The sequence below is a fragment of the Bufo gargarizans genome, chromosome 3 (assembly GCF_014858855.1).
Source record: "Bufo gargarizans isolate SCDJY-AF-19 chromosome 3, ASM1485885v1, whole genome shotgun sequence".
Classification (NCBI taxonomy): Eukaryota; Metazoa; Chordata; class Amphibia; order Anura; family Bufonidae; genus Bufo; species Bufo gargarizans.
Window position 1 is genome coordinate 435,869,207 of NC_058082.1, and position 12,091 is coordinate 435,881,297.

At 41.4% G+C, this 12,091-nt stretch overlaps 1 protein-coding gene across 1 annotated transcript in view; it reads left to right on the forward strand.

The window, feature by feature from the left end:
* TAFA3 (TAFA chemokine like family member 3) overlaps positions 1–12,091 on the forward strand; it is a 499,239-nt gene that overhangs the window by 431,747 nt on the left and 55,401 nt on the right. The window contains exons 3-4 of the mRNA XM_044287162.1: positions 1,781–1,930; positions 7,589–7,713. Coding sequence (XP_044143097.1) covers positions 1,781–1,930; positions 7,589–7,713 — 275 coding nt within the window. The remainder of the gene's footprint in view (positions 1–1,780; positions 1,931–7,588; positions 7,714–12,091) is intronic.

A 12,091-nucleotide genomic window follows, 5' to 3' on the forward strand; every position in this document is an offset into this window, starting at 1 on the left:
TTCAACATCTTTCATTTTCATGGCCCTGGATCAGTAACATGTCACAGACCGTGTGTATGTTTTAAATATTCCAGCTTAAGGATCAATGGGTTAATAAAATATGCGCTAGTGCTAGTGGTCAAAACACGTTACATTTTCATGGGCAATATGGTGCAGTATTATTTAACCTTTATGTAATATCACAGCTGAAGCTTAATGCTATTACTATCCTGTGGTAGATCAGGTCAATATTGAAGGGGTTTTACTAGTGTGTAATGGCCTATACTCAGGATATGTCATCAGTATCAAACTGGCAGGGGTCTGACAACTGACAGCCCCACTAATCAGACTGCTGCTCTCCCATGAGCACTGCAGCCTCTTCCAAGGCCAGTGATGTCACATCGAACACATGGCCTAGATGCAGCTCTGTCCTATTTAAGTGAATGAGGCTGAGCTGCTTTACCAGGCCAATTGCTATCCAATGAATGGTGCTGCTCTTTGAAAGCTGTGTGGAGGCTGTGGAGCTCATTGGAGGATAGGTCATCAATATGAAAAGAGCGGACAACCTTTTTAAACTCTCAGAAGCCCCTTTAACATAGAATATATATGAACAGGCTCGGACTGGCCCACAGGGGTACAAGGGAATCCCCCGGTGGGCCCCTGAGCAAGGTGGGCCCCTAGTTTCCCACCACCTGCACAAGTGACACATAACACAGTAGATTTACTGCTCTACATACATATATTCAATGCAGAGCATCTCAACTAGCCTATGTTCATATAAAAAACTTGTTAAAATATTTATTATATTTGAATGTATCTGTACGGTGGGCCCCCAAAATAAATTTAACTGGTGGGCTTTAGGTATCCCAGTCCGACACTGTATATGAAAGGAAGTAAGTCTGTGTACACACTTTGATGGTGATTTATTAAGATCGGTGACCGGTCTTAATACCCCTTTAGTTGGCAGTAGATGCGCTGAATGTATGTAGTGGCGTCGGCCTCTACAAAACTTCTGCATATCCAGCGCCTGTCTAAATCTACGCCAGCTCCCTTGCTGGTGTAGATTTAAACCACTTTCTACACCTAAAACAGGGTTAGAAAATGATACTTGAGATGGACCTGGTGGCCCACACCACGCCTCCTTTATTAGACCTGCCTTGAGCGGGGAAAGTCACAAATTGTGGCGCAAATAGCCTTTGCGCCACAATCTGCAGTAGATATATGCCAAAAAGTGGCGTATATCTGTTTGTAAATGACCCCCTTTATGTTTTTTGACATTTAGTGTCTGTGTTAATTTAGACACTGTGACCCCTAGGATCACTAAGATTCCCTCAAATCTTTATTTGCAAGATATGTGATCAGGCTCTCTATTCTTTGCAGTGAAGAGCCTTTCAACATAACAGAATAGAAATAGAAGCCTCTGAATGCAGATGTGTTCTTCCTTACCTTTTCTCTTGGCTCGACAGATGTGTGGTGCGAGATGATCAGCTTTGGGAAAAAAAAAAGTTTTTACAATACTTTGTTGGGAGTTATATGAGTCTATATGCGTCCACTCAGTGGTGGTGATATGAATTGTGACTGGTTGAAGGTTTAGATAACGTTCTGATAATGTATTCAACTTGTATTGTGGGAGACTTTAATAAAATTTGCAGAAAGGTAAGGTTGGATACAGTGGACACAGAAGAATCCTATAGATCCCATATTGTAGGGATGGCATGGTGTAGATAAGAAAATGTGTTACATGGGAATACAAACTGATTATGCCACCCTACTGAATATTCCTTATATCTTCTTTCTACAGTTCATGTGGAACCGGGCACTTGTGAAGTGATTGCTGCTCACAGATGCTGCAATAAGAACAAGATTGAGGAACGGTCACAGACAGTAAAATGCTCGTGTTTTCCTGGGCAAGTGGCGGGAACTACAAGAGCAGCTCCATCGTGTGTAGATGGTAAGCCTCACATTAAAGAATTGTCTCTCTAAATATGGGAATATGGTGCTTTGTTGGCACAATGATATAAGATAGACATAACAAGGCCATAGGTTGCTGGTAAATGTTTTGGATGTTGTTTATTGGTCTTTTTTTTCAATTCGTTTTTTATTGAAGGTTTTAAAAAAATAACAATGCTGTCTCATGCTACAATTGCATTCAAGTTTTGTAAAAGAGAGCATTTAAAGGGGTTCTCCCATTTAGACATTTATGGCATACTTATAGCATATGCTATAAATGTCAAATAGGTACAGGTCCCACTTCTTATCTCAAGAACAGGGCACCACAGTGAATAAAGAGCATACTGCAAATGCACAGCATCCTCTCCATTTGCTATTATGGTACTTCTTAAATTAGCTGAGCCAGCATGGAAGAAGTCCCATTGTAGTCCATGGAAAACCTGCATATGTGCCTGTCTCGATATAGGAGTGGGTCCCAGATATGGGAGAAGCACCTCTTGGGCATTTATGCCATATCCTATTGATATATGCCATAAATCTTCAGATGGGAATACACCTTTAACACTGGACAGGAAAAAGTTGGAGGTGAGGAAAAAGGTGGAGGAAATAATGATCTCATAAAACTAATACAAACACCACTTTGTCCAAGCCAGCTAAAATTAAAGAAATCATTCCTTTTGGGTCTCTAAGTTATAAAATCAGGAATAAAGGGGACAAAGTGTTATAGACATCAAATCTGTAAAACAGTTCCTCAAATCTGTGCCTTTGGTTTGCATGGCTTATTCATTGGGAGTAAGAAGTAGGTTGAGTTTGAAGCCAGTTAAGCTGGAAGAATGCCCTGGGAACTGCAATGTGATTTGTAAAATGCCCAGTGATGATACTTTATTCTTAGTTCATTTGATTTGTAGCCTTAAAGGGATTCTCTGGGAATGCATAAAATAAAATTAGGGTAAAGGGTAAATACCAGAGGAGCACCAGAATAGTGCCCTTAGAGTTTATCCCAAAGCCAAACCAGTTAGTTGACACAGTGGGTCCACACTCACTGATCCGTGATAGTCAGCTGTGTGTAGGATCGTAATTCATGACAACCAGAGACATGAGGAGAGTTGAGATAGCTCTTTAGCTCCCTGCTTTGAACTAATCCTTCCAGCTGTGATTTAGGATGGGTTTTATGTGTGCTAATAGAGCAGTGGAAATTTTATTTTCTCTGATGATTTTGCCCTAAAGAAAATGAGTCATTATAAATATTACATGTTATTTGGGAATGTGTTTATAATAAAGTAATATTCAGGTATTTTAAGTAATTTTATTTATTATTTATTATTTTTTGTCAATCCCTGTCGAGGTGCCCTATTAAAGGCATATGGATATCACAGAGGGGTCCATGCAGGGAACTCCATCATGTAGTAGAGATCCACTAACAAGCAACAACTGTCTCTTCTTCTGTTCTTGTACAGCATTATATGGCCTGCCTGTCACTTCAGAAGCTGCCATGTAATACCAACTCCTGCAGTAGCAACATTGAAAATATAAACTATTCTTTTTCAATAGAAGCTTGTACGATTGCTGTAATATTAAAATACTTGTCTGAAATGCGACTATCCATTTAGAAATGGTTAGATTATAACATTTGTTGACCAGTTTGTCCACTCTTTAGGTGGCCATGCACTTTCCACAGTCTTCAGCCAAAAGCTATTCCTCTTGACTTCTCTAAATACACAAGTAGTGCATTCTCTTATGCACAAGTATTTGGTTTGGCTGAGCATGCATGTGTTCACAACTAGGAGAAGGGCATAAGCCACTGCTAGACATCTTATCACCCTTGAGAAGAGAGTGTGTGTAAAAATGTTTTACTACTATATATATAAGTATTTCAGGAAATGTGGTGCAATAAGAAAATAAATTGACACATTGAAAAATTGAAGCAAATTTTTACAAATTTGCTCATCTCTATAACATACTAACAATCAACTTGACTACCAATAATGCATTTTCCGGTAACAGTACTATATGCCTGTTGCTGGTTTTGCTTTTTTTACATGCATTATTAAGTCAATGAGAAAAAAAATGAGCTGGGCTATTTTGTCATTTGGCACAACTCTATATAATATTCCACTGTGTTTTTAGTGATTTCATGTTCAGCTGCATCAAATGATTGCATTGCAGTTATGTAGCATAAAAAAAATACTTAAAAATAGAGATCATCGAATTTATAAAAAGTTCAATTCGGCTGATTCACCGAATTTTACAAAAATATTTGCTTTGCGACAAATTACTTTGTCACGAAGTGCATGACGCCCCCATCATTGTACCATGCCACGTTCATACATGATCGCAGCATCTGAGTGTAAAAACAATATCAAATTAACATTAAAAGAAAAAAGTTCATCAAACTTACTGCCTCCATTTGCTCGCAACGGGCTGACCACCACCATCTTGCTTGAAGATCTGGAGCGAAATCTCGCGCAGCGCTGGCCGTCACGGGATTTCGGCTGAGATCTTCAATCAAGATGGCGGCTGGCGGCCCGTCGCGAGCAAATGGAGGAGGTAAGTATGTATGGGTAACTTTTTACACTATTTCAGGTTAAATCGATTCACTAACACAAAGCACAAGGAAATTTGGCTTCGAGGCAAATCAAATTTATTCTGAAATTCGGATCGTATTTCAATTCGTGGGATTCGATTCGCTCATCGCTACTTAAAAAACAAGCTCCGATCTGCTTCATCTGTGTATATTGTAATTACATTTATTGGTTTATGTTTCATTTTCATGAAGACCTTATTGTTTTGAACTACGTATATGATATAATTGTGAGTGGGAGCAGAGAATGGGAATAGTTGTGGCTCTGGCTGCAATACACATTCACAGTGGCAATCCTCACACTGATGCTACCTAGGACCAGGACAGTGATAGTTGATTGTGGAGAGTATTGTGGGTGAGAATAATCAGTTTACATTGAATCCTGTACTGAATGGGTAACCAGGGCAATGACTGGCACAGGGCGGAGGCTTGGGAGTATCAGCTGGACAGATAGAGCAGCCTAGCTGCTGCGATCAGAATAGATTGGAGAGGGGAGAGTCTGGTGAGGGGGAGACAAATTAGTAATGGGTTACAGTAGTCGAGACGCCAATGGATCAAGGAAATAATGAAAGTATTTGTTGTTTCCACAGTAAGAAGGGGAAGATTCTAGAGATATTTTTGGGGTGCATGCGTCATGAGAGGGCAAGTGATTGAATATAGTGGGTGAAGGAAAGATCAATGTCAAACATAATACCAAGACAGTGTGTTGCATAACTGTTATGGTAGTGTCACACACTGAGATGGAGAAATCAGGTTAGGTAGTTTAGTAGAAAACACCAGAAATTCAGTTTTTGAAAGGTTCAGTTTCAGATAGAAAGAGAACATGATGTTAGAGACAGCAGACAGTCACTGGTGTTCTAGTACAGCAGGGGAGATATCACGGGAAGAAGTATATATAGTTGGCTGTCATCGCCATAAGAAATCTACTGATAGTCTGTCCAGTAGGGGCTGTGTAGAGAGAAAAGAGGACCTAGGACTTAACCCTGAGGGACCCAACAGCAAAAGGGGATGAGGGGAAGTAGAGCCAGCAAGTGGCACACTGAAGGAGCGGCCAGAGACATAGGAAGAAAACTAAGAGAAAACGGCATCCTTAAGGCCAAATGCTGCAGAGAGATCGAGAAAAAACAGTAAAGAGTAGTCAACCTTGCATTTAGCTGTCAGGATGTCATTTGTTATTTTAGTGAGGGCAGTTTCTGGAAAGTCGGGTGTGAAAAACAGATTGTAATGGATCAAGAAGAGAATGTGTACAGTTATTATAAATGTAGGTTTATAATGGTAAAAGGCAATCTTCTATCGTTCATAAGGTAATACTAAAGAATATACAGTATAAACCAAAGTCTTGTTATTGCGCTGTTTAAAATTACATGTTTGTTGCTTGCTTTGTAGCTCGCTCATTTTCAGGTGCAGCAGGGGTCCAACACTTTTTTCGTATCTTCGCTCACCTTGCTGCCTCCACTCACAGCTGAGCCCTGTGTCATTCACTGTATGTGGGTGTTGTGTTTGTTACTTGGTAGAAGTAGAAGAAAAACTTATTTCAATAGTTATCATGAATTCTCTGACTTGAGAATAGACCACAATGATGATATGCTCTTTTATGGTAATTTTATAAGAAATGTGTAATCACAAACATTTGATACACTACTTAATAGGGTTCTCTGGGCTACAGATATTGTTGACTTCTCCCCAGGATAAGTCATCAATATCAGATCGGTGGGGTCTGACACCCGTACCCCCACTAATCAGCTGTTTCAGGCTGCCATGGAGCCAGAAACTATACGCTGTATGGAGCTGGAGGCAAACAGCACCGTACACTTTGTAGTGACCTTGCCAGGCTAATGCATCTGAGTTCTCATTTAACACCCCATCCAGCGGCTAGTCAACACCAACTACGCTCACCATAAAACCCTTCACCAACTTTGTCATGTAAAAAATATGAAAATAAAAAGCATTCTAGTGCTGAACAGAAGGATGAGTCAAGAGTTTACTTTATAGTATACTACCTGGGCCCTTAATCCTTCCCCCCACAATAGAATGCTCTCTTAATTGCCCCCTTTATTCACAGTACTTGTGGTCCCTTTGTGCACTCACACAGTAGTCATGTCCCCATAATGCCGCCACACAGTAATCAAGCCCCCTCAGTTCCCCCACACAGTATTTATTCCTCTTGGTACCCTCTTCACAGTTGACTATCCCTTTAGTTGCCCCTTCATAGTAGTTATTTCCCCACACAGTATTTATGTTTCTGTAGTGCCCCACAAAGTAGTTATTCCCCCTTAATGCTCCCACACAGTAGTTATGTTCCCTTAGTGCCCCCTTCAGAGTAGAATGCATCTATAGCCCCCTTTACAGTATTTAGATCTCCTTTGTACCCCCACACAGTAGTCATGCCCCCTTAGTACCTATACAGTAGAATGCCGCATTAGTGCCCAAGCACAGTAGTTTTTACTTCTTAGTGCCTACATACAGTAGTTTTGCCCCTGTTGTGTTAATAAAAAAAAAAATACATAGTCTCGTTCCTCCAATAAACAAAGCACATCATGCTCTACCCAGCAGGCTCGATACAGTGACATCATTGCACCTGCTGAGCTGAGCAGGAGAGCGTAGAGTCAGGGATGATCCTAATCCCATGTGCTCTTCTACTCACCCTTGCAGGTGTGATTAGGTAACTGCATTGCACATGCTGCTAGGGAAAGCACAGGTCAAGAAATAAAACCCAGGCTCTAATAGATGACAGACACACGAGGCAGATTCAAGTCCAAGATTTGGGGCTCAGCCCAGCTGTTGTGTCTGTCATCCATTACGCCCGTGCCTCCATTGCCAGTATACACTGATACAGTAATCATTACTGCATATTTGTGTACTGCCAGGTGAGACCTGAGCCTAGGCCCTTGCCCTGTGCCTGCTGCAAAACCCCATAGCAGCTGATATAGCTGCTGTGGTGGTAGTCCTGTCCTTGCCCCCACTGTATGATATTGATGACCTATCCTTAGGAGGGGTCATCAATATCTGTAGCCTGGAGAACTATTTTAAGACTTTCCTTGATTTTCTTAACAACTGACCACTAATGTTTTTGTTCAGCTTCTATAGTTATCCAGAAATGGTGGTGTCAAATGCAGCCATGTTTAGAGGGAGAAGACTGCAAAGTTCTACCAGATTTGACAGGATGGAGTTGTAGTACTGGGAACAAAGTCAAAACAACAAAGGTGAGACTGTTTTAATACAGTAGGTATGCTAATTAAGTTTTCTCATTGGATTGTCGTAAAAACAACAGGAATCACTTTCATTAGAGGTGTTATGCCAGAGCATTCTCAGAATAGGTGATAAATGTTTGATTGGTTTGGTTCCAACTGCTGTAAAACTCACGATCTCTAGCATGGTGGACCCAGAGACATTTGAAATGAGTGGTGGTCAAAAATCCATCATGCACCATTCAAAGACTACAGGAGTAACTGTCTTTGTCAGTCCCTTAGACATTAAATGGAACAATAGGACACCCCTTTTTATTACGCGCCTTTGTTGGACTAGACACAGATAATTTCTATCAACCTAGATACGCAAAATTGAGCCACAGTTTGGCACAATGTATGTCAAAATCTAGATGCACTTATTTGTAAATGTGGGCCAATGATTAATTTAGCTGAGGGCAGTTATAAGTTTTATGTGAGTCATACAAATCCTGATAAATCAGAATTAGTCATGTGAGTTTGTGAGATCTATATTTTTTCCATAAGAGAGACACTCTTCTCCAAGTACTATATATTCTCGTCCTTGTTAACTTAAAAGAGGCCAAAAATGTTACCTTTTACTTTCACTGTGTAGGGAGATGCTCCTTCTGATCACAAGCCGCTCTGCTTTTTAGCAGCTCTCCATTGTGGCTCATAGAGAATCTCCCCCATCTCCTTAGATTATACAATTACAGTGCTGCCTATAATTATTCCTACCCCTGGCAAATTTTGACTTAAAGTAACTTTTATTCAACCAGCAAGTCATTTTTTGAAGGGAAATTACATACAGTAGGTGTCTCCCAAAAGATAATAAGACGATATACAAGAGGCATTTACATTTGAGTGAAAAAGTGTCCAGTTGGCGTAAAAAAGGAGAAGCCTTCAACCCAAAGAACACCATCCCCACTGTCAAACATGGTGGCGGGAATCTAATACATTGGGGGTGTTTTTCAGCCAATGGACCAGGGAACCTAATCAAAAACGGCAACATGAAAAAAGAGCAATACATGAGGATTCTCAACGACAACATCAGGCAGTCTGCAGAGAAACTTGGCCTTCGGCACCAGTGGACATTTCAGCATGACAATGACCCAAAACACACAGCAAAAATGGTGAAGAAATGGTTAGCAGACAACAACATTAATGTTTTGAAGTGGCCCAGCCAGAGTCCAAACTTGAATCCAATTGAGAATCTGTTAAGGGAGCTAAAGATCAGGGTGATGGCAAGAAGACCCTCCAACCTAAAAGATTTGGAGCACATTGCTAAAGATGAATGGTCAAAAATACCTGGGGAGACATGCAAAAGCTGGTCTGCAATTATAGGAAGCATTTGATTGCTGTAATAGCCAATAAAGGCTTTTCTATTGATTATTGAGAAGGGTATGAATAATTTTGGACTGGACACTTTTTGCTGAAATGTAAATAAAAGCCGAGAATTTTTTTCCCCACAATAATGCCTCTTGTACATTATCTTATTATCTTTTGGGAGACACCTATGTCATTTCTCGTCAAAAACTTACTTGCTGGTTGAATAAAAGTAACTTTAAGTCAAAATTTGCCAGGGGTATGAATAATTATAGGCAGCACTGTATATGATATTCATATGATATTTATAATAGGCAGTTTTATTTCTAGAAACAGTGCCACTCTTGTCCATTGACTGTTTACGATACTACAGTTCAGCCCCATTCACTTAAATGAAGATGAGCAATCATACCCTATGTACAATAGTGATGCTGCAAAGTTCCCCATGGCAGATTCAGCACTAGTGTTGAGTGAATCAAAGCCAAATGAATTGACTTCGATCTGAATTTCAGGAAAAAATAGATTTGCTGCAAAGTCGCAGTTGCTTGTTCTTCATAGCAACAAATCTATTTTTCCTGAAATGGTGGCAAAAAAATAAAATAAATACATACTCACCTCCTCCATTTGCGCATGAAGATGCTGTACGGCCATCTTGATTGCAGAAACCGTGCTTCATCACATCACTGTGCAAAATTTTGCATGGTGTTTTCAGTTAAGATGGCCGCAACGAATAAGGTAAATATTTACTTATTATTAATATTTACTTATTGAAAGGCCTAAATGTAGCCTCAATGCCGGGGGAAGGGGGGTGTGATTGCTGTTCCCTGTCATTGCGCCCACTACATACAAAAGAATGTGGTTCATGACGCTTCAAGTAATTTGTCACAAATTGAATTTCTTTGTGAAAGTGTTGATCGAGCACCATAGTGCTCGGGTGCTCAGGGGCTCGGGCCGAACACATAGGAATGTTCAGGTACTCAAACAAGCACCTGAGTATAATGGAAGTCAATGGGAGAACCCGAGCATTAAACCAGGTATTCCCTGCTCTGAAGAGGGGAGGGTGCCTAGTTCATAGGAAAGTGTCAGAAATTGACGGAAACACAACCAAAATGGTTCTGGAACAGCATGGGGAGGATGTCTGGCTGTATCTTGGACTCATAGATCGCTGCTGGGAATGATGTTGTCTGAATAGAACGCCACTTTTACAGACTGACAATAATACTCACCAAACCAAATAAAAAATCTATTTTAGAGGAAAAATTGATAGGAAACATTCTTTCCTATATATTTACTTATATAAATTGCAAGTGCTGCCAAAAATTACAAGGAAGAGGCACTCTGATACAATCTGTATATCACATAAAGGAGGGCCTCATTCACATTGTGGTACAATTGTTCAGGTACTCCTACACTCATAAAGCCTATGCACTAAGGGAAAGGGCAGCCAAAAATTTCAAGGAAACAGCACTGCAATACACCCTTTATTACACATAAAGGAGGGCATCATACATTAAACATTACGAGCAAGGGCCTGCTGATCTGACCATGTAAAACATTATGAGTGAGAGCCTGCTGTCGCTTTAGTGACTCTAGATAACCTGGGGTCGATCGCACGTCCCCGTGATGGCGACGATCCATTCGGATGTCTAGCCTATAAACTTTCGATGTTATTGTCAGCACAAATCATTGTAACTATGGGTAACAAGGAATCAGTGTTTTATTCCAGAGAGGAAGCCTGAGAAACAGCTACGGCTACCACATCCAAGCAAGGCAGCATGCGCGCAAATTACCTATTAGGTATAATTAGGTCAGGGCTTGCAGGTGAGCTGACCCTGTAAAAGATTTTAGGTGCAGGCCTGCATGAGAGCTGACCCTGCAAAAGTTTTTAGGTGCAGGCCTACAGGGGAGCTGACCCTATAAAAGATTTTAGGTGCGGGCCTGCTGGTGAGATGACCCTGTAAAAGATTTGAGGTGCGGGCCTGCTAGTGAGCTGACCCTGTAAAAGATTTGAGGTGCGGGCCTGCTGGTGAACTGACTGTAAAAGATTTGAGGTGCGGGCCTACTGGTGAGCTGACCCAGTAAAAGATGGTAGGTAAAGGCCTGCTGGTGAGCTGACCCTCTAAAAAATTTAATGTGAGAGCCTTCACGTGAACTGATCCTGTAAAATATTTGAGTTGCGGGCCTGCTGGTGAGCTGACCCTGTAAAAGATTTGAGATGCGGGTCTGCTGGTTAGCTGACCCTGTGAAAGATTTGAGGTACGAGCCTGCTGGTGAGCTGACCCAGTAAAATATTGTAGGTGATGGCCTGCTGGTAAGCTGACCCTCTAAAAAATTAAATGCGAGGGCCTTCACTTGAGCTGACCCTGTAAAAGATTTGAGTTGCGGGCCTGCTAGTGGGCGGACCCTGTAAAAGATTTGAGTTGCTGGCCTGCTGGAGAGCTGAACCTATAAAAGATTTGAGCCGCTTTCCTCTGATGGAGTTGAGAAGTCATGGTTAATCCAGGCCTTGTTCATTTTTATAAGAATCAACCTGTCAGCATTTTCAGTTGACAGGCGGATACGCTTATCTGTTATAAACTTAATGCCACCAGCAGCACTAAATATTTGTTCAGACAAAATGCTGGCGGCAGGGCAGGCCAGCACCTCCAAAGCTTAGAGCTCCAGTTTGTGCCACGTGTCCAGCTTGGACACCCAGTAGTTGTAAGGCACTAAGGGATTGTTGAGGACGCTGTCACGGTCTGCTATATACTCCTTCACCATCTTCCCAAATTTTTCTCTCCTTGTAACAGTAGGCCACGCATCAGGGTGAGAGTGCTGGCGGGGTGTCATGAAACTGTCCCAGGCTTTGGAGAGTGTTGCCCTGCCTCTGTTGGAACTGCTATGTGTTCCCCTTGTCTCCCCTCCTCGGTTGGCCAAGGAACTACGACTCTGCCGCCGGCGTTGTCAGATGGAAATTTTTGGAGAACTTTTTCAGCAAGGATCTTCTGGTATTGCACCGTTTTGCTTGTCCTCTCCACCAGAGGAATGAGAGAAGAGAAGTTATTTTTGTAGC